The sequence below is a fragment of the Natator depressus genome, chromosome 4, assembly GCF_965152275.1.
Source record: "Natator depressus isolate rNatDep1 chromosome 4, rNatDep2.hap1, whole genome shotgun sequence".
Taxonomy (NCBI): Eukaryota; Metazoa; Chordata; order Testudines; family Cheloniidae; genus Natator; species Natator depressus.
Window position 1 is genome coordinate 114,279,714 of NC_134237.1, and position 22,759 is coordinate 114,302,472.

The 22,759-nt window shown below is 40.9% G+C and overlaps 1 protein-coding gene across 1 annotated transcript in view; it reads left to right on the forward strand.

Moving 5' to 3' along the window:
• Window positions 1–22,759, forward strand: part of SLC2A9 (solute carrier family 2 member 9) — a 173,265-nt gene that overhangs the window by 95,879 nt on the left and 54,627 nt on the right. Inside the window, exons 9-10 of the mRNA XM_074951677.1 lie at window positions 2,119–2,220; window positions 4,916–4,991. Coding sequence (XP_074807778.1) covers window positions 2,119–2,220; window positions 4,916–4,991 — 178 coding nt within the window. The remainder of the gene's footprint in view (window positions 1–2,118; window positions 2,221–4,915; window positions 4,992–22,759) is intronic.

The following is a 22,759-nucleotide window of genomic DNA, read 5'->3' on the forward strand; positions in this document are numbered from 1 at the left end:
AATAATGATTTACATTTAGGTTTATTGTGATGAACTGCAAAGCTGAAATGAAAACTGAGCCCTGGTCTACTCTGAAAAGTTTGTACTGGTATAGCTGTGTAGTTAGGGGTGTGATTTTTTTTTTTTTTTTTTTGCCAACATGACTATGCTGCTGAAAGCCCTAGTGTAGAGGTAGTTATGCTGGTATAACTGTGCTTTCTACCAGCATATTTTCTGCTGGTTTCCAAAGTGGCATAAATTATACTGGTATAAGCACTTTCATACTGTCAGCAGTACGCTGGTATTGTCTGTATCATTAAAACAGCAAAACTTTCTAGGGTAGACCTTCCCCCTAGCCACCCTCAGGCAGGGACATTCAGAACATATTCCTTTCATTCTGTGGGAGACATTCAGCAAAGAAATACATTTCTTTACCTTTTAAAATTCTTTTACTCCCTCTGTGAAATTTTCTGGCAGGTTCTGTTTAGCTACAGGCATTGGTGTTATTCTATGACTTCATTATTGCAATCAGAATTACCCAGAGGGGAAAAAGAATTATATAAAGGTAATTTACTCTCTCCTGTTTGGTCACCACAGACTGTATTATGGGGACTTCCCTGCATAAGGGAGCTAGACCTCAATCATGCAAGGAGCTGAGTGCTCTGGCACAGGTCCAGCAAAGCACTTACACATCTGTTTAACTTCCAACACATGAGTAGTCCCATTGTGAAGCATGTGCTTTGCTAGATCAGGGCCAGCATGCTCAGCACCTTGCAGGATCAAGTCCCTAGGGCATGGTCTACTAGTTGAAGCACAGAGATCTGTCTTCTATTCCAAGCTCTGCCACGGACTTTCTTTGTGAGATTGGGAAAATCTCTTGGGCTAAAATTTTCCAACTACCTCTACAATGGGGTGCCTCTGTTTTGACCCAGCGTTACTGGGCTTGAGTGTGTTTACTTGTGCAGTAGGGAAGGATAATTCTCTCCACTACTAATGAAGTTCTGTGGCCTGTGTTGTGGAGGTCAGACTAGGTGATTATAGTGGTCCCTTCTGGCCATAAAATCTACATGGGTTGGTTTCTTTGGTCTGCTAAGTTCACTTAGTGCTGCATACCCCCATGCCTCTTCCATAACAACTAGCAGAGCTGAAATTTGTGGAGAGAGTACCCACTCCACAAGTGTTGTCCTCCCCCTCCACATCTACAGACACGTGCCTGCCTATAACACAACTTTTCCTGGAATTCCATGGCTGCAAACCACCACGGAGGCCCATGTGATTTAGAATTCATTTCATTTCATTTCTGCATTTCACCTTTCGCATGGGTGATGCTTGAACTCAGGCTTTCAGTCCAAGGTAGCTATTTACCTGGCAAATAAATATTTGAGTCTACCTTTTTAAAATCATCTGAAGCAGTTATTTGACACATACCTTTTAGATTTCAAGTAATGTTACCCTTTCTTCATAAGAAAGCGATTTTAATTAGTAATTACTGGTGGGAATAGTATGTTAGAGAATGTTCTGATGTGTCTGGTCTAAAATGTATCTCACTCATCTACGTATGAATCTAGGAAAATCAATTATTTTATACTAACCCTTTTTAGAGCTCTTTTTATTATATTCCTCTTTAGCAGACATACTCTGATTTTATGTGATTTTTTTTAATTAAGTTCCTTTGTCTGCAAAGTAGTCAACATAAATAAATGAAAAGGTGCATAAATGCACAGGTTTCTGTGTATCTATGCCACGTTTGAATGAGATTTGATATCCACTGCACTAATGGAAATTGAACCTTCACCATTGCACTTTAAGACAGTCGATTACAAGTTTCACATTCTTCCATGTATAATCTCATTATGGTTCTGTAGGGGAAAAAAATTTAACCCAACCAAATATTACTTATTTGCTCTATTTTTAATAAGCAATGCCGAATATTACAATTACCTGTTTTCCAAAAGATGTCAAATGATGTAATCTGACTGTAATTATGAACACACTGTAGCTGAGAATTAACAAAATGAAGTTAATTGTTACTATCTATGGTTTTTACGTAGCACCTATCACTTCACTGTAAGAATTTTGTTAATTAACGAAGCTCTACTGGTTCTTCAAGAAAGTAAAATACCATTTCTTCTTATTCAGGGTTTAGCTGTTGAACGGCTTGGACGTAGACCTCTGCTTATCGGAGGTTTTGGTTTGATGGTCATCTCCTTTACGATACTTTCAGTATCCCTGACTTTACAGGTACAGTATATTCATTACGTAACTATTCTCTTTCATTTCTCTATTTTTAAATGTCCGGTATATAGTACTTCTTGGCTTCAGCTTACTTCTGTGGACCATTGCAACTTTTGATTAAGTTTAAATGATGGCCTATTCTGAATTGGATATTTGAAGTTCTGTCTTCTGCTTAATTATAAACTTAATTATTTCAGAGTGTGACTGTTAGTCATAATGTGATCTAAAAGATTGTCTCATTCATTTCTTACCAAGTGAGAGTTTCATGCAAGCAGATTGGAGAGGATAAATTTGCCCATGGTTGAGAAACACTGCATTCAACACCTCATACTTTTGCTGTAAAACAGTATATATCTTCTTGAAATTTCTTGCATTCTCTATGTGCCTTCTGTTTACTGGTGATTTTTTTGAAAAAGCAAAAAGGTTAAATTCAAACAGAAGGCTCCCGGGGGAGAAAACATCCCAGTGCGACCGTAGCTTTTGAAGTTCAGTTCAGCTATTTGGACTCAAAAGGTGAAGATTCATTATTTGTTGGAAGGAAGCACCTGGCGTGGAGATGCAGGGTTAGCATTTATTTCGCAAGTGATTATGTCAAATGGTTGGAAGAAGGTTATGCATTAAGTATTAGATATAAGTCTGAACCAAGAACCCAGGATGCAAACAGCCTTGAACTCAGAGGAAAATTCTATCTGGTTCTGAATTTGCACCTGTGTCCTCTCTGTATAAGGGGCTAACAAGTTTAGATCTGTGTTTTAGATCCAACATGAGCTCATCTCTGATAAATAAATAATATAAATTTATGAATTCACACTAATGCCAAGAAGAGCCTTCACATATTATCATATTTTGAGAGTTAGTGTATAAATGAATAAACAAGTTAAAAAGGAACAAACCAGTATAGTACTTTTTTGTTTGAACCTGTACATCAGTCATTTATATTGGCAAGTATAGGTATGATGATGCTTCAGATACTCTAAGTAAATATATCTTCATATTTTGTAAAAATAACAAAGACTTAGTAATATGCAACCTCACTATAACATTCTGCTATTCAAAATTTTCTGAGAAATAAGATGAGACCACAGGGCTGTGGAGTTTTTATTTTTCAGCATTACATAGATAGATCAGGGACTGTGGTCTGGCAATTCAGTAGAATTCTCTCTCCGTATTTGAAGCTAGAGGGAAAATTCATATAATTTAGAGACATCCTATTGAATCAAATGTTGCCTTCCTTTAAGCTCTTCTTTTTAATCTTAGTCAGTTCCTTTTGATTACTTTTTACCTGTATTGCTGTTGCTTCACTTAGTTTTCTGTAGACAAAATGAACTCCTCACAAAACCACATAATCTGTAAAAGAAATAGAAGTGTGGAACTTTGGAAGAATACACTGGCTGTGTCTACACTGTAAGCTGGAGATGTAAATTCCAGGTCAGGGAAACATACCCGCACTAGATCTGATTAAACTAAAGCATTAAAAATAAAGTGTAGCTGCAATGGCACGAGGGGCTAGTTGCCCTGAGCATATACCCGTGCAAGATACTAGTTATGTACCCTGAGCACCTATACCATCTCACCGCTCACGTTGCTGAGGCTACATTCTGTTTTAGCACATTAGCTTGATCAGAGCTAGTGCATGTAAGCCTCTTTGAGCTGGAATTGACACTTCCAGCTCGAAGTTTAGACATACCCAAAGACTTATAAAACCATCTCCAATCTATGGTAGTGGTGGGTAACCTACGGCCCATCAGGGCAAGTCGCTGGCAGGCCGCCAGACCATTTGTTTACATTTGCACGGCTGCCTGCAGCTCCCAGTGGCTGCGGTTCACTGTTCCTGGCCACTGGGAGCTGCAAGTGGCCAAGCAAATGTAAACAAATGGTCTGGTGGCCTGCAAGCGGCTTGCCCTGACAGGCTGTGTGCAGCCCACAGGCTGCAGGTTTCCCACCACTGATCTATGGGCTTGATCCTGTGGCTGTCCTTTTCCATACAAAACTTTCCTTTACTGCAGAATCAGATCCATTAGGTTGTTTGTCTACAATTTCAGGATGTGGCTGAATATCCCAACCTGTTTGACCACGCCCAATGTGTATTATTTTAAGCTTAGTACATATGAAAGGCCATACTGGATAAGACTAAAGATCCATCTAGCCTAGTATCCTGTCTTTTGCCAGGTGCTTCAGAGGGAATGAACAGAACAGATAATCATCAAGCAATCCTTCCCCTGTTACCCAGTCCCAGCTTCTGGTGAACAGAACTCCCTGTCCCATTGAGAGACGTGTATTTAGTCCATCCTTCACACAGATTAACTTTGTCATTTAAAAAATCTGCCATACTGGCTTTAATAATATGGCAGAGACATCTGGGGAAGGTGACTAAGAAGAGTTTGTGCAACCCAAGGAAACTTTCACAGCTTGGCTTGAATTGCAGCATAAGAAGTTATGAGTTTTTTGAATATTTGTGGCTTCTTCAATGCAGCAGACCTCTTGACATTTCACTGTATAGATTCCAAATTTTAATTTTTAATACAAATTGTCTAATAAATATTTCAGGAATACTGATTTCTAAGACTAACTCTTGGCATAAACCCTAATCTATGGAAAGAATGTAAAGAATATTTTGTGTTCCATGTGATCTCTTATTATTGATTAGGCATTTGACATAAGTAACGGTAGTGTGGATTATTTTTTGTTGTGTTTTTTCCAGAATCATGCATACTGGCTCCCCTATCTCAGTATATTTTGCATTCTTGCAATAATTGCATCATTTTGCATTGGCCCGGGTAAGTAATTTTTTTTTCATGTTTTTGTATGTCATTTCTCCATGCACCAAACACTAAAACATGCACATTGAAGTGACATGACATTAGACTTTGCTGTGTGTGTGGCAGGGATTTGTGTGTGTGTGCCTTGTATAAGAAGATAATCAAAAAGGTTAGTCTCCTGTTGATAATGCTTCTGGGGTTCCCCATTGCATGTCAACTCTATATAGACTTCATGAATTTGAATCTGATGCCTTTGGATTAGTATGTTGATAGTGTGCTAATAATGACATCTCACTTGTTCTCGTGTACCTGTGCGGGTTCTGTCAGGATTATTAGGCTTCTTCATGGCAATAGATACAACTTTATATACTGTATATTCTTAGTTTGCAGTCTTTATTACAATGAACTCTAGGACTCATTGGAGCAGGGGTTTCAGTAGAAGTATTAAGAAACACTGACACATAATAAACTAGATTTGGAAGCCAGTTACATCAGTGTAATTTTGGAACAACTCCATTGATTTGAACATTGTTACTCCAGGATTACATCAATTTAACAGAGAACAGAATCTGGCTTTGTGAATTAGCAAGTAACTAATTTCGATAGCATATGTTTGCAGGTGCAGAAAGAGGAATTTAACCAGAGCATAGTTCATGTACAATATGTGCTGCTAAAAGGAGGTGTGGGGTTTTTCCCAGAGATTCTGTAACAAACTGTTCTTCACAAAAAAGGGGGGTGGCGAGTGGTGAAATGAACTGCTTTTGTGGTTTTCCTTCATATATGTTCTGTTATAAATCCGAAAACAACATTTCTGTCCCCATCACTTCTGCCATGGTTTCATCCAAAATTTTTGCTCCTTTCTTTTTAATGAAGCTGAAATTTAACTTGATTCTTTTGTTTCGTTTCCTTGCCTGTGCATCATTGTTGTCATTATCATCGTCATTACTTACTTAGGCCACTTTTGTCTTTGGTGGTGGTGTTTTATTATTTAACTTGAAAAAACTGATAATTTCCTGCCCTGCCCTCTATCTGTGTGGGAGCCCGGGAGCAGGAGAGAGTAGAAGTCCCTTGAAGACTGCTCTTTCTACCCCCACCTAACCCTGGCACTGAAACCCGTGATGCAAATCATCATGCAACCCCCTTGTGCTTTTGTAAGGGCAAATTTCAGTTCTACCCAAGTTCCTCATGTTTAAAACAAAATTCACAGCAACAGATTGCTGGGTTTTTAAAAAAGGCATTTTGAAATCAAAGCTGGTTCTCAACCAGATAGTCTTGAGAGATCAAGTGGTGACTTTAAACTTCTTGCCAATTCTCCTTTTAAATATGCAAAAATAGTTGAACTCCTGTAAGTAAGTAAGTATGAACACTTGTAACCTCTACTTATTTTCCTTCCAAAAAGCCCCATAGAAACAAATTTGCAGAGTAATTTAGGCCAACCCTAAAAGATATTCACTGGTTTTCAAAACTTCAAATGTACATCACAGTTCAACCTTTTAAAATAAATCCTCCACTTTTTTTCCTTTGTTCCCTATGATAGATTATATTTTTGTTCACTTAGCTGTTATCCCTTCATTGCTGCCAAGTCAGGATTTTCTAATGCATTTTGCACTCTTATTGAGGCAGTACATCTATAAGTATGCAAGACTGGAATGTCTATTCCGTATCACAGACTGCTTCCTATAGAAAATCTTTAAAATTACAGCATTCTTCTTGCTGTTGTGTTTTCTGTTTCTGTTTTCTGTTTCTGTTTTTTTAAAGGAAGAAAATATGGCACTTTGTTTTCTTTACAACCAACCCATCTACCATTCCGATATAGTCAAATACTCTAATTGCTGGGGAAAATATGGTGACTGTGATAGATGCTATCAACACATGATACAATAGTCTATGAATATTCCAACCTTTTAAATTTTGTGTGTGTCTTTATGGGCTAGGGATTGTATTCCTGACTCAATATGGGTGTTAAAATGTTTCCTCAGGAACTATAATCACTGGGGAATAATTAATGCACATCCCTAAGGCAAGTAATAAGTCTGAAGAAGTTTCATCCCTGGGGGGAAATTACACATACTGGTTTGACATGGTTCAAGAGACCAGGCAAATAAAGAACTGAAAGCCATCTAAAGTGACCACTCTGACTGAGGAGGGAGGTTATTTTCACACTTGATCCAGAGCCTCCATATGGAGGCTGGGTGATACCTGGTAAGCTAGACATGTGTATAAGCTATTTGTTGTTTGGGTGAAATATTTTCTCTGTAATGTTTCAGAGTAGCAGCCATGTTAGTCTGTATTCGCAAAAAGAAAAGGAGTACTTGTGGCACCTTAGAGACTAACCAATTTATTTGAGCATAAGCTTTCGTGAGCTACAGCTCACTTCATCGGATGCATACTGTTAACCTAAAAAAAGTGTAACTGAAAAGTAGAACATCCACATCTGTCCATGTCACAAGACAGAGGCATAACTTTGAAATTTTTAGTACAATTATCAGATCTACTTTGAGAGAGACAAATGTGGTTGCAATCCTAATAATGAGGTTTCAGTTCTCATAGTTTAGGCTTGTGTGTGCCTGAGCACAGGCTGGCACATAAGCTGCAGGAGGAATTGTGCCATAGCCAGTTCCCTTCCTGATTTCCCTTTGTCCATGGGTGGTGGGAATTAGCAATTTGCTGCGAGTTTGTACCAGCAGTAAGTTATGACACCCCTGCTCTGGCATATCTATGCTGGTTAGTGTATTGGAAAATAGAGCCCAGGTTCTACCCATTTCCTGATCCCGTTCTCTTAATCTGTGAGGTGGTAAACGAGCATATAGCAGTTCATTCTTTTCTCTCTCCTTGCCCAGTTTCAAGGTCTGGGTAGCCTTTGCAAAGGTGTAATGGAGGTTCCAACTCCCTTTACTATCCTTCATGGCTGTGTAGTCCAAGTTAAAATTTAGCCCTTAATAGTTCAAATCCAGCTCTACTGCTTGCTGTTTACCAAAGTCATCCCTGGTTTAAGTGTATGAGACTCCCATTAACTTCAGTGATGGTTGTACATGAATTTGTGGGGGCTGATGCTGAATCTATGCCAGCATGCCTAAACAGGAAAAAAAACGACAGATATCCTAATTGTACAACCCATATACTGAGTGGTACCTAACTCTGTGAGTAGTCTCACTGAAATCAACTGGACTACTCACTGAGCAAGGTACTATGTGGCAGTGAGGGTAGCACAGTCAAGTCCTGAAGAGTTTTCAGTTTGCATTTTTGTTTTAAAATGGAGCCAGCCATGTTTTTTGTAATCTAACCATGGAAGCAGGAAGTTCCTACTAATCTTTTAAAGCTTAGAGCAGTTAAACAGCAGGACACTGTTATACTACACTGTATTTGCTGAATCGTATGTCACATTGCCCTGAATTATTTGATCCAACAGCATAATGAAAGAACCAGAGATGGGGCAACTTCCTGTCCTCTGTTGTGCTACCACACAAGAAGGGAAGGCTTATAAAGAGAGTGCTCCTTCTCCACATGTAAGCAACAGTGTTTTAAGTATTAAAATAGGGGGACCAAGGTACAGAGATGGTTCACACATGTGGTCTGGTGACTAGGGTTGATTGTCCAATCCTAGACTGTTAGCACATATACTAAAGTCCGCAGCACTAGGCGCTAGGTAGGAGTGGAGGATGCTTAAAGCAGCAGGAAAGGGGACCGCACTGCATATCTACTCTGGCCCATCCAGTGGAATCCTGTGCTGACTGGCAGCATTTCTGAAGCATGGACTCATCTGAAAGTGGCTATGTTCACCTTGTAGTACCAGCCCGGTCAGGATTTTCCCCATAATGCATATTGTCTCTTGCCCACACATTTCAGCTGAAATATCTGATATGTTTGATCTAAAGAAGCTTCATGTGATTAAAAAATAGACACAGAATCAAGGGGATTGGTTCTGGTTACTATGGAGTTAAACAAAACAGAAAACAAATGGTGTTGCTGTCTTGGGATGCTCAAAACCATAGGTCAGTGTGACCCCTCTGCATCAGTGAGAGAGAGATTTTGCTGGTGCTAACCTGGGTGACACTCCCTGTCTCCACAGTCTGTTAGCCACCCCAGACAAATTTCTCAGGACTCTGCCAGCCCTTACTTTGCCTTGCAGGTAACACTTGGTGCACCCCAGTTCGCAGGCCACCTGGAAGAGTGTTCCCCTGAGGTATCCAGCCCATCACTGGGCACTCACAGAAATTATCAAGTTTGCTATCTCCAAAGAGACAGTGTACAAACCAGCTTGTTTGGTTCAACTAAAAATTCATGCTTTGCCTAATATTACTGTATTGAGATCTACTTATGATAAAACAAAGTGAAGTTTATTACCAAAGATAGCGTTTTAAAGTAGAAACTGAATTGGTTACAAATAAAACAAAAGTATAGCACATTCCAAGAGACTAAACATATCTAGCAAACTACAACCCTTTGGCTAAAGCAGTTTTCTCACTCTCACAGCATTTTTCTGTAGAGCTTGCTGATTCTTCTTCAAGCAGATGCAGCTGTGTATTCCACTTAGGCTTGTGCACACCCAGTATATCAGAGCTGGAAAATTATGCCTAGCAGTACCCATTGGAGGCAGCCCTTGCACCTTGTGCTCATAACCCCTGCCATGGCTATCTGAGGGACTACCACCTCTACCCCCTCAGTTCCTTCTTACTGCCATGGCTGGAGTCTGAGCTCTGTGTGGTTCCTAACCTTACAACCTATCTATGTCTTAGTGACTTTTTCTAGTTGTATATAGTTAATTTGTACCCTTATATAGTGTGTGTTGGTTAGCTTTAGTTTAGTTTAAGTATTTCCCTGGTGATGCCCTCACGGGGGTTTAAACATTGTCAGTCATGTGGGGCAGCGACCTCCAATAATGATCCACACACACAGTGCTTCCTGTGCTTAGGCAAAGCCCACATCAAGGAATGTTGTTCCTTTGGCAAATTGTTCACAAAATGGACTTGTGGCGAGGGATCTTTGTCTAAAGCCACACCTGCTCCAACAGTCCACACAGCCTGATTTGGCACCAAGGGCTACATTGGATCGAAGGTCACCCTCGGGTTCTGAGAGTGCTGCTGTTTCCCGTTCTGGAGCTAGAACCTCTCCAAAGAGATGGAGGAGCCATTCCCCATCAAGTGCGCTGAGGAAAAGGTCACAAAAGACTGATGGAGGCTGCTCCAGGTCATGTGAGGACCTATGTGTCTCCTCCAGAGGAGCATGGACCGGCATGGTGTGAACACCAAAGCACAGGATGGAGCAGGTCCTGTCATCCACTCCCCAATACTGTGCTTGAATGTCAGAGATCCCATACCATCCACCCTAGTTCCAGGCCCAGGGTGTCTGTTGAGTCTGGTACTGATGAGGGTGATGTCAGCACCAGCTGTTTCCACTTAGGCGGCATAGCAGGCAGCCTGTTTGGTTCTTCCCCAGCCTTTCTGTCCCAACCTCTCCATTAGTTCAGGACTTTGCCAGGGCTGCATCATTTATAGCCCATGGGCTGGGCAGCTGTTGAACCTCTGGGTCTGTTGGCACCACACCACAATGTTTCCCTTTTACAGACAGTAGAAGTGGGGCCAGTGGTAGGCTCAGCACAAGGGACCTACTTGGCACCAGGAACTTCTTTGGCACCTGTGCTGTTGGCGCTGCCATTGTTACCATGGTGGCACTCACCTCCCTCCACTTTGGCACCATCAGTCACATAGGTAACACTGCTGACTTTGGGGTCAACACTGCTTCTGGCACCAGAAATGACAGAGGCATACTCAGTGCTGGCAGTACTGTTTCCACCATTGGTACCAGTTCCCTCTTCATTCTGGGCTATGGAGTCATACTGGTTGTTGTCTCCGCCTTTATGTCCTGAAGCCCGGGACTCCTCAGTATCCAGGTTGGGATCTTCCTCTTGTGCTCTCCATCGCCTGACCCTATCAGGGGCCATTCATGGAACCCTATGGGTACCAAGATTGTCTCTCATCTCACGGTCGGGACAGGGGCCCGGTGCCCACTGGCCACGAATACTCTATCCATACCACTGGTCTCCGTGGAATCTCTGGAATGTTCCTCAGTTACCAAGGTCCCACTCCTCATTTCTCTCTAAGACGAGATCACTGGGCAAGTCTGGTGACCATTGATCCACCATAGGCCCAAGCACTGGTTAACCTTCCCCTCAAGGAGCCTCCGGAGTCTTCCCATCCAGGTCTGTCAGTCGTGAAGCAGGCTCTGGCTCTGGCACAATTAACCACTTCATCCCCAGACAACTCCATGATGCCTGGCTCTTCTTCCTGTTCAGTACTGGAGGATTTCAAGGCATACCAGGCACATATGTGGTGTGTGGCTGCTTCGCTGGCTATTCAAGCAGAGTTTCTGCAAAAGAATACACATAAGTTGTTGGCTATCCTGCAGCCATCTGCCCCTGGGAGAATCACCCTTCCTATAAACAGTGCACTCCTAAACTCTGCTAAGGTTCTCTGGAGCACGCTGGCTTTGGTACTGCCTACTGCAAAGCACCTGGTGCAGGGATTTAAAGCTTTTTACTCCCACCTACCCGCAAATTTCGTGGGTGTAACCCCTGTGAACGATAGAGCCTGGAAGGGAAGATTTAAGTCCATTCCCAAGGACGAGGACTCCAAACAGATGGACCTGATGGGTAGGAAGATTTACACCTCCTCTTCCTTGCAGATGTGCATTGCTAACCAGCAGACTTTGCTGTCCAAATATGACTTTGTGAACTGGGTGGTTATGTCTAAGTTTGCAGACCAGCTGCCCGAAGCCTTAAGGGAGGAATTTCAGGCATTTATCACTGAAAGCTACTTGGTGGCTAAGGCTCTGTTTCAGTCTGCACTGGATGTCACAGATACTTTGGCCAAAGAGGTGGCCTTGGTGGTGACCATGAGATGGGCAGCCAGGCTGCAGAAGTTGGGTATTGCCCCCTGTGTGCAACAGGCCATAAAGGATTTGCCCTTCAACAGCCGTGTGCTTTTTTTGGACAAGACAGATGAGACTCTTCACTCCTTCAAGGATGCTACGGCTACCCTATTGTTCTTGGTGTGGGGGTATATGCTTGCAGTGCAGAGTCACCACTACAGTGGTCAACAGCAGCACAAGCAGCAGCAGTATCATGTGCAGCACTGATTTTGGCAGTCTTTCCCTCCCCCCGAGATCATGGGGCGACCCCAGAAAGGGGCATAGAACCCAGAGGAGGAGGCATTCGGGTTCAGGGTTTGGCCAGTTGACACACCTTCCCCTTGCAGCCTCCCCAAGTACCCTTTTTTGACTTCTTGGTCCACAGCAGTATTTCAGTCATCATTTCCTTCCCCTTGTCCCTTCTGTCTAGGGACAGGTTGGCTCACTTTTTCAAAATGTTTGGGGTTCGATCACCACCGACAGCTGGGTGCGAAGTACTGTCAGATCAGGCTCTGCCATCCAGTTCCTTTCCATCCCTCCCCGTCCCTCTTCAGGAACCCCCCTCATGAGAAACTACTCCTCGAGCAGGTTTGCTCTCTACTGGCTATGGGAACTGCACAGGATGTTCTACCAGAACATCAACATCAGGGTCCGTGCTTCTTTTCCCGGTACTTTCCAGTGCCTAAAGCCAAGGGAGGGGTAAGACCTATGCTTAACCTTTGTGGCGTCAACAAATATATCCACTACATGAGCTTCCGAATGGACATTCTATCGACTGTCCTCCCTCTATTGTCTCAGAACAACTGGTTTGTTGCTCCGGACCTTTCATTTGGTGATTTTGCCAAGCCACAGAAAATTCCTTTGATTCGTCGTAGTGGAGTGCCATTTTCAGTATACGGTGCTTCCCTCTGGCCTCTCTTCTGCCTGTCAGGTTTTTACCAAATGTGTGGTAAAAATTCTCACACTGTCAGTTCAGCCTCCCATACCACTTTCTCTCCCTCCTGAACTACTGACACAGAATCACACTTGTACTTTACATCCCGCACTCAGCTCCCTGTATCTCATGGCATGGCTGCTTTGTGGCTGAGTAAGCAGGAAGTGCAGTGATTGGCAGCTGTTTGACAGGTCCTATTTGACAAGTAGAAAGCCCTCTACCAGAATGGTCTATTCAGAGAAATGGGAGTGGTTTTCGGTGTGGTCATTAGGCTGTGGAATCCAGCTGACACTGGCTTCTATCCAGCACATCTTGAAGTACTTGATGCAAAGTCACTGAGAATGACATCAGCATCAGTATTTCTGCATTTCATCAGCATTTCAGACCCCCATTCAGAGAATATCAATCTTCTCCAATGCCAAGGAAGCAAGATTCTTAAAAGGGCTGCTTCTTCTCCATGCTCCGGTCGAAGAGCCAGTTCCTATGTGGGACCTTTCATGGGACCTCCATTCGAGCCCCCAACATCTTCTCCCTTTCTGCTTACATATTAGAAGACTAGGAGTACTAGTGGCACCTTAGAGACTAACCAATTTATTTGAGCATGCAGCCGCATGCTCAGATAAATTGGTTAGTCTCTAAGGTGCCACTAGTACTCCTTTTCTTTTTGCGAATACAGACTGACACGGCTGCTACTCTGAAACCTGTCATATTAGAAGACTGCATTCCTGGTAGTGATGACATCTGCAAGGAGTGTCTCTGAGTTACTGGCTCTGAGGATAGAGCTTCCTTAAACACAATTCTCTCAGGACAAAGTGACTTTGAGGCCTGGTATATTTGACCTGTACATTTGCCTATGTTCTTTCTTAAGCCACATTAATCTCCAGAGAAGCAGCATCTCATTACATTAGAAGTCAGGCAACGCCTAGCATTCTGTCTGGACAGGACTAACCATTTCATGCTTTGCCTCGCTGGTTTGTATCACATGCAGATCGTATGAAGGGGCAAGCGGTCTCTTTACAGTCTCTCTCTCTAAATGGATAACATCGTGCATCAAGTGGAATATTCCACCTACGTGGGCTACACAGTTGCATCTACTTGAATCTGGATCCTGATTTGATTGAAAATAAATGGCTATTTAGTGTAACTGTGGTTCTTTGAGATGTGATACAGACGTGTATTCCATGACCCACTTGCCATCCCCTCTGCAGCGGAGTCTAGTCTGTGGGCATTCGGTGTGAAGAAAATGAGGGGGGGTTGAGGCGGTGGTCATATAGCCAGGGGAGGAACTATGAGCACAAGGCACAAGTGCTGCCTCCTATTGGTACTACTAGGCTAGGGGTTCCTAAATTTGGCCAGGCCTGCGCCGCTTCCCGCAGCTCCCATTGGCCGGGAACGGCAAACCGCGGCCACTGGGAGCTGCGAGCGGCCATATCTGCAGATGCTCAAGTAAACAAAGCATCTTGCGGCCCGCCACGGCTTACCCTGAACAAGTTTGGGAACCCCTGTACTAGGCAAAATTCTCCAGCTTCCAGTGTGCTGGGTATGCATGCGCCTAAGTGGAATACATCTGCATCACATCTCAAAGAACCAGAGTTACATTAAATAACCATTTCTTTTCAATCAAATCAGGATGCAGATTTTCATGATTCCCCCACACAGTGTCAGAGATCTCTTCAATAAATGGATAACAAAACGTCTTTTTGCTTCTAGTTATATTTCCCCAAAACTCATTGTTTTGACCCCAGAGACAAGACAGCTACCCTGTGGCTTTAGTCTGGTGTCTTCCCATGCTGATTTCACATACCCTCATTAGTCTGTTTTCCTGTTGACTTAATATGCAAATGAGGCTTTCTTTGTGTTGGTTTATCCTGCTTACTTTACATCAGAGATCTAGGCAGATGGGTAAATCAACATTCCTTTGTTTAGGAAAAACTTATCTATCAACCCTGCCTGGTTACATAGTGTCATAAATATAAAGGGAAGGGTAAACACCTTTAAAATCCCTCCTGGCCAGAGGAAAAACCCTTTCACCTGTAAAGGGTTAAGAAGCTAGGATAACCTCGCTGGCACCTGACCAAAATGACCAGTTTGGAGACAAGATACTTTCAAAGCTGGAGGCGGGGAGAAACAAAGGTTCGCTCTGTCTGTGTGATGTTTTTACCAGGAACAGAAAAGTAATGGAGTCTTAGAACTTAGTAAGTAATCTAGCTAGATATGCATTAGATTCTGTTTTGTTTAAATGGCTGATAAAATAAGCTGTGTGGAATGGAATGCATATTCCTGTTTTTGTGTCTTTTTGTAACTTAAGGTTTTGCCTAGAGGGATTCTCTGTGTTTTGAATCTGATTACCCTGTAAGGTATTTACCATCCTGATTTTACAGAGGTGATTCTTTTTACTTTTTCTTCAATTAAAATTCTTCTTTTAAGAACCTGATTGCTTTTTCATTGTTCTTAAGATCCAAGGGTTTGGGTCTGTGTTCACCTATGCAAATTGGTAAGGATTTTTATCAAGCCTTCCCCAGGAAAGGGGGTGTAGGGTTTGGGGAAGATTTTTGGGGGGAAAGAAGGTTTCCAAGCGGGCTCTTTCCCTGTTATATATTTGTTAGACACTTGGTGGTGGCAGCAATAAAGTCCAAGGGCAAAAGATAAAATAGTTTGTACCTTGGGGAAGTTTCAACCTAAGCTGGTAAGAATAAGCTTAGGCGGTTTTCATGCAGGTCCCCACATCTGTACCTTAGAGTTCAGAGTGGGGAAGGAACCTTGACACATAGTTTAAACATATTTAGTATATATGTACAAACTTCTTGTATGACACCTGTACATACAACTCACAATTCTTAGGATGACCAGCTTTTATTTGATACCTCATACAACATTCTTAATAGATAAATACTAGGACAGCAATGTATTAGGTGTAGTGAGATTGTCAGGCCTGATAAGAGATGCTGTTACATGACAGTGATCCCTTTGCCATTTGGCATGGAGGGGCTCATAGGATCACACAAATCCAAAGAAAAAGTGCCAAAAAAAAAAAAAAAAACTCTATAAAGTCTCTGAGCATTTGGGTTAGGTACCACAGGCATGGAAGAAAGTATATTGACTTTTATTGAAAATTTCTTTCAACTTTATGCCAGCAGAGCAGTCCAAAGCAACTTCAGCATAGGGGCGGATCTGTACTTTGCTTCTTGAATAATTTTTTCAATATACTAACATTTTATAGGCTAGAACAGTCAAAATAGAATAAAAATTAACCTCTGATTAATTGATCAAAAAGCAAAGATATTATATGTATTCATGAGTTCAATGGAAACTCAATGATGAGTAGAGCTGGTTGGAACATTTCCATCTAAGTAAAATTTCGTCAGATTATGTTAGGTTGAAGTCAGAAAGTTTCACAAAGACATATTAGTTATGACTAAGTTTTGTCAGGAACATGTGAGGGAGGGAGAGAGAGAAACTTCCTAAATACAAAAAATCTCATTTCGATCTGAAAATGGATATTGTGACACACATTCCACTTTCACAAAAACATTGGAAAGGTGTTGCAGAAGGAAAACAAATTTCAAAAGTTCCTATGAAACGGAATTGTCATCTTGTGCCCAGCTCTAATGCTGGCTTTAGCTACTTATTTGAATATTAAATGTAATTAGCTAACATAATTTCAAGCCTCAGTATTGTCAGCCCATAAGGAGGTAAACAATAGGCAGTCAGGCTTTCAGACTGGGCCTTCTGGAAAGTGTCCACAAGGAACTGCACCCGCAATTCAGTGCTTGCAATCAATTACCAGAAATCCGCATAAATGAATTACAAGTACAAAAATGTCCATGAAAGAATGGATGCCCAGTTTAAATATCACACCAGATATTTACTGACCTGGCACATAAATGTTTTAATCCAATCAAAAGCCAAGATTGTATTAAATTGTAATGTTCCTTTATCCAGGTTTGTTAAGTATTCCAAATAGTTTAGCATTTTGTATGTGATTATGTTGCTATTTGTCCACTGCTTATAGCCAATACAGCCTGTTAGTAAGGTTCCTCCCCCCTCCCCCAATTATGAAATTAGGGCAATATCTTTTAGAGCAGAATCCTGCAGCTTTAGCAAACTGAAAAAAACAGACTTATTTTTTCATCTGAAACAACTAGCATTGACCTAATACCACTACAGGGAGATACAATCATGCTGTCTGTCCTTTGACCACTGAAATGGCATATAAACTAAGAAGACAAATATGAACCTTTTGATAAACAAAAACAGAGACACATTAGTATTCCTTGTTTTGTAGAATGGTATCAAAAAGCTGTTTGCTACAGTAGAGAGGAAATCTGTCTGCATCTGAATGAGGAACAGTGAGTAGTAATGTTGGGTGAACCTTCAGAGATCTGAAGTGTTGGTTCTATGTCTGTTACTTGAAGTTTATCCCAACCATCTTTGCTCTGGAAATTGTACTAGTTTGGATCCAGCTCAAGTATGGGATTGATATTTTTTTCAGTTCTCACTTATGCCTTTGATAGTTTTAATCATATGTAGGAGTATGACATAGGGTTACAGACAGTTGAAAAGTATGCTACCAGTCAAAGAAGCTAAGGTATATTAAGTGGTTGGGTTGACTGTATGCTTAGAATAAGATAGGTGTTAAAATATTGACTAACTGAGAGAGAAAACAAGAAAGGATACTTTTGTGTCCGAGGGTGAGCTTCTGCATGGGCATTTAACTTGCCTTTCTGATCCATCTCTTTAACTTCAGTTATTTGTGGAGAATTAACTGTGTTTACTTGGGTGTTATTTTCATGCATTTCTTGTAACCTCATGAATCTAACTCCCTCTCTCTTTGTAATGCCATGTGGAAAATCTGAGTTGAGAAGACCCAGCTCTGAATGTTTGTGCCCAAAGTAGCTGAGGACATGTAACAATTCTAGTTTTGAAATGTTATTTTCTTCCTTTCCTTGGATGCTTCTCCCCAAAATAAGAAAGGACTAAGCCAGTTATAATAGTGGGCTCTCTTCCCTTTTTCTCAGAGAAATACATGACCAAAATAGACCCTCTAAATACCCCTTTTCCCTGGCTACCCTATAACTAGGGCCTTACCAAATTCAAGGTCCATTTTGGTCAATTTCATGGTCATAGGATTTTAAAAATAATAAATTTCATGATTTCAGCTATTTAAATTTGAAATTTCTTGGTTGTGTAATTGTAGTAGAGGTCCTGACCCAAAAAGGAGTTGTAGGGGGGAGGTCGCAAGGGTTTTGTAGGGGGAGTTGCAGTACTGTTACCCTTACTTCTGCGCTGCTGCTGGCCGTGGCAGTGCCTTCAGAGCTGGGCACCTGGAGAGCGGTGGTGGCTGGCCAGGAACTCAGCTCTGAAGGCGGAGCTGCCACTGGAGCAGCACAGAAGTAAGGATGGCATGGTATGGTATTTCCACCCGCACTTCTGCATTGTTGCTGGTGGTGGTTCTGCCTTCAGACCTGGGCTTCCAGCCAACAGCCACAGATCTCCAGCTACCTAGCTCTGAAGGCAGCGCAAACTGCAGAAGTAAGGGTGACAGTACTGCGACCCCGCCTAAAATAACCTTGTGACCCCCTGTGCAACTCCCTTTTGGGTCAGGAACTTGAGAATTTGAGTAATTTGAAAAATGCTGGTCTCCCCCTGTGAAATCTGTATTGTATAGGGTAAAAACACACACAAGACCAGATTTCACAGGGGGAGACCAGATTTCACGGTCCGTGATATGCTTTTCATGGTCGTGAATTTGGTAGGTCCCTACCTATAACAGTCATCTTCTAATAGTGATCTTCTAAAGAAACCTATACACTTCCTGGAAAGTGATCATCTTTGTAGGGAGATGCCTTTCTGGTCATTGTGTTCATTCATTTAAAGACTAGATTCTGCCATCATTACTGACTTTGACTAGTGCCTCATTGAAATCAGTGGGACTTCTCGTAAAGATTATTCAATGTTAATAAGGGTGACAGATTCTCTAAGCAGTCCTGATACAGTAGTTTCAGGGTCCTGACTCTGCCACCCTTATATTCATGTTCTGTAGCACTCTTCTCCACAATTAGTGACTCTTGTTGCAAATGGCTCAGATTCTGTGAACCTTCTTCCAGTTGTGTAGTGCCTTCCTCCAGAAATAATCCCGTGGACTTCATGTAGCATAAGGCATCATTCCATGTGCAGTAGGGGTATCAGAATCTGGCTCAATAAGACTACTTGTGCGGTATGGTATTACTCAACATGAGTAAGGGTCATCAGCCCTTGAAGTACTAATTTAGCAGATGTTCTGGCAGTAGGAAACATAAAATGTACCCTAATAATGTGCTCCCAGAAAAAGAAAACAATTTTTAAAAACCCCAACAGTTTAATTTAAAAAATAATCCTATAATACCAGGATTAATGTTTCCCAATGGTTACTTTTACTGCTGACTGCATTAATACACAGGGCTAAGACATACTAGCAAACTAAATTGTCTCAGAAGGAGATTTCACTTATCTTTTGTCTCTCTCTTGTAGTTTGTGACTTATTTTATGGTTTTGTAATGATTTAGTTCCAGGATTACTGGAACTTTATGGAAAGTGATTCAAGATTGAATTTAGACACAAGGTATATATGGTAAATTATGGTAGTTGCACATTTGGCATATGTTAAATTGGTGGCATGTTGTGGACAGGAGGAAATTCAGAGGAAATGGTTGATGCACCCTGAGGTTGGTATTTAGATTTTAAATCAGTCTGGACTCGTATTCTGAATGTCAGCACAAAGTTGTATTGACGTGGAGCTGGTTGTGAGAAAAGGGTCAGTTTGAAAGTCAGGAGGCTTGTTCGACCTGAAAGTGCAGTAAAAAAATGCTACTGAATCCATGACAAAAGCAAAGAGTTACACCATTCACATTTACCTGTTACATTATGTGCAGCCAGAGAAAAAGGACTGACATAAAATGCAATTTCAGGGTTACCTTCTGAAAAGAAAATTACAAGCAGCATTGTGTGGTATTATTGTAGTTTCTCCAGTTACAGGGATGCATGTATTGAGTCTCATCTCAATGCACTCTTTTTAGTGCACGCTGAGCAAGTGTTAGGCTTGAATTCATAAGCCTCCCTTTTCAACAGAAATTTGTACCATCTAAACAAATCCTATGTTACTTTTTGTGTGTTTTAATTTAAAAAGCCATTCATTTTAAAACGCCTGTGTATTTTCAAACAGGGACTTTGATCCTTTCAGTTAGAAGCTAATGAAATCCTCCCAGGCAACAGGCATGCTTATATGATGTAAGAGGACAGATTAAGACCTCTTTGGAGGAAGTAACCTTTAATATTCCTTTATATTAAATAAAAAAATAAACGGGCCTTTTTGTAGGTTAAACATTAGATCTAAAGATGTGCTGACACAAAAGCAGTTAAACAGAAAATATTCCAAACATTTTACAGTGTGTTCTAGTCCAGTTCAGAGATAACTCCCACAATAATTGAAGTCAGAGAATTGCTATTCAAATATGAATGAACCAAACCATAAAATTGTGAGGGATGGAGAGTTTTCTTAAGGCTCCAGAGCCCCGTTACTTATTAATATTCATCTATTGTACAGGGCTAATGGTGTCTGAGATATGTTACAAACGTTGGATAGGGTCCTTGGTTTGAAGATTTTATAAGAGCTTACAATCTAACTATTTCAATTTGCTTCACAATGGGAATTGCAAGTAACGTAAATGTTTGCAGCATGTACACCCACAGAGATGAGCTGAGGGAGTGGCCAGTTTTGGTTTTGCATAACAAATACCGGGCGAGGTTTGAGTCCAGGTTCCGTTTGATCTGAACCAGCAAAGTTCAAAGGTTCTCGCTTGTTTTGTCTCGCCAGGGCAGTGGCTCTCAACTTTTCCAGATTACTGTACCCCTTTCAGGAGTCTGATTTGTCTCAGGTACCCCCAAGTTTCACCTCACTTAAAAACTACTTGCTTACAACATCAAACATAAAATTACAAGAGTCACAGCACACTATTACAGAAATATTGCTTACTTTCTGGTTTTTACCATATAATTATAAAATAAATGAATTGGAATATAAATATTGTACACACATTTCAGTGTATAGTATATAGAGCACTATAAACAAGTTGTTATCTGTATGAAATTTTAGTTTGTACTGACTTTGCTAGTGCTTTTGATGTAGTCTGTTGTAAAATAGGAAAATATCAACTCATCTAGAATAGCTGTACCCCCTGGAAGACCTCTGCGTACCCGCAGGGGTACATGTACCCCTGGTTGAGAACCACTGCCCTAAGGGACACACCATGGTGGTTTGGGCTGTGCAGAAACAATACCAGGGTTGGTTTGGATTTTGATGCATTTTATCTGTCAGAGTGTGGAAGGTATTCGGATAAACTGTGACCCCCTCACAGTATTAAATAAGACATTATTACTGACATCTCAGAATTAATACACTTTTAATTTGGTTTGAATATGCGCTTAGAAGTTATCTACATTGAGCCTAGAGTGTAAGCCTGTTGACTTTCGTAGAGTTCCACTAGGGATGCCGTTTTTGTCTTTTGCAATTAGTAAAGGTTTCAAAAGAAAGATGAGGGTCTACAATAACTGAAAGGTTATAATAATCTGTATCTGTCAGATATGGAGAACTACTGGAGATGACACTTGAGGACCTCCACATCAGTAAATCTTATGAACTTTCCCCTTTTAACAATGGATTGTGGAAAATGATCTTCATTTCAATTAAAATTGTAGCTTTCATATTGTGATTACTGCAGCACTTGAAAAGAACATTAGCCTTGAAATATATGTTTTCCTGAATGATGGTTAATTGCTTGTTAATGACTCACAGCTCTAAGACATTAGAAATCCACTGCTAAGTTGGAAAAAATTCAGCCATGTGTTTTAGAATTTTGCATATCCCTAAAAGTTTATGGTGAAGATTTTCAGAAGTTGTCTGTGGGGTTTGGACACCCTACTCCCATCACAACTATTGGGAATTGGGTGTTCAAATTAGATTGGTGGCTTTGCAAATCACAGCCTACAACACTGGTATATGCAAAGGTGAACAAACAGTTTTCTTTTGTACACTATGAATAAAGCAGTGTATTTATAGTTACCACACAACATTATTCCTGTACTAATAACATTAGCAGGCTGTAATTCTTCCTTGCGCATGTGCACGCACACACACGCGCGCACACACACACACTCTCTAAAGGCCAGCCTTCCTCTATTTGTTTAAGGCAGTCGACTAGTGTAACCTTGATTTATTTGTTCCCAATTAATAGTTTAAAGATTATTAATAGGACCAAACTGAACTCTTTAAGATTCGAGCCTCTGGGGCAGTTACAGATCATTTAATTTAGTGGAGGATTATGAATGATACAACAAGTAATTGAATTAAAGACTTTATTTAAAATAAAATAATTAGGTAAAGCAAACAGATGTTACAATATAACCATACACTGCATTTATACTCATATTCCAAAGTATAATGGTGCAACCAGGGGTGATCTGTCTTTGGATGAGAAGAATGTGTGTATAATTCTTTCTCTAATGAACGATGCATACTAATCTAAAATTACTAACTTTTTTATAATCAATTATAGCACCCTGTTAATTAATTAAGCCTGTCTGTTACCATATCTATATTTCCACTGCCATATTTAATGTTCTGTACCCCAAACCCAAATATCTTTTTTTATTGGCTATTAATATAAAACATCAGTCTAATTATCATTTGTGTCAATGCAAATTCTGTGATTACCGATATCCCAAAACATCCAAAAATTCCCCTACAACACTTGTTAAAACCTGTTACAAGCAAAAATATATTTACCATATAACCGAAGGTTATCTCCTAACTTCTCACTTCACTCATATCTTACTAGGCCTTATTGTTATCAAGCCAAAATTTTGGCCCAGAAACCTATTCTTTACTTATTTTTCAGCACATTTCTTTTTA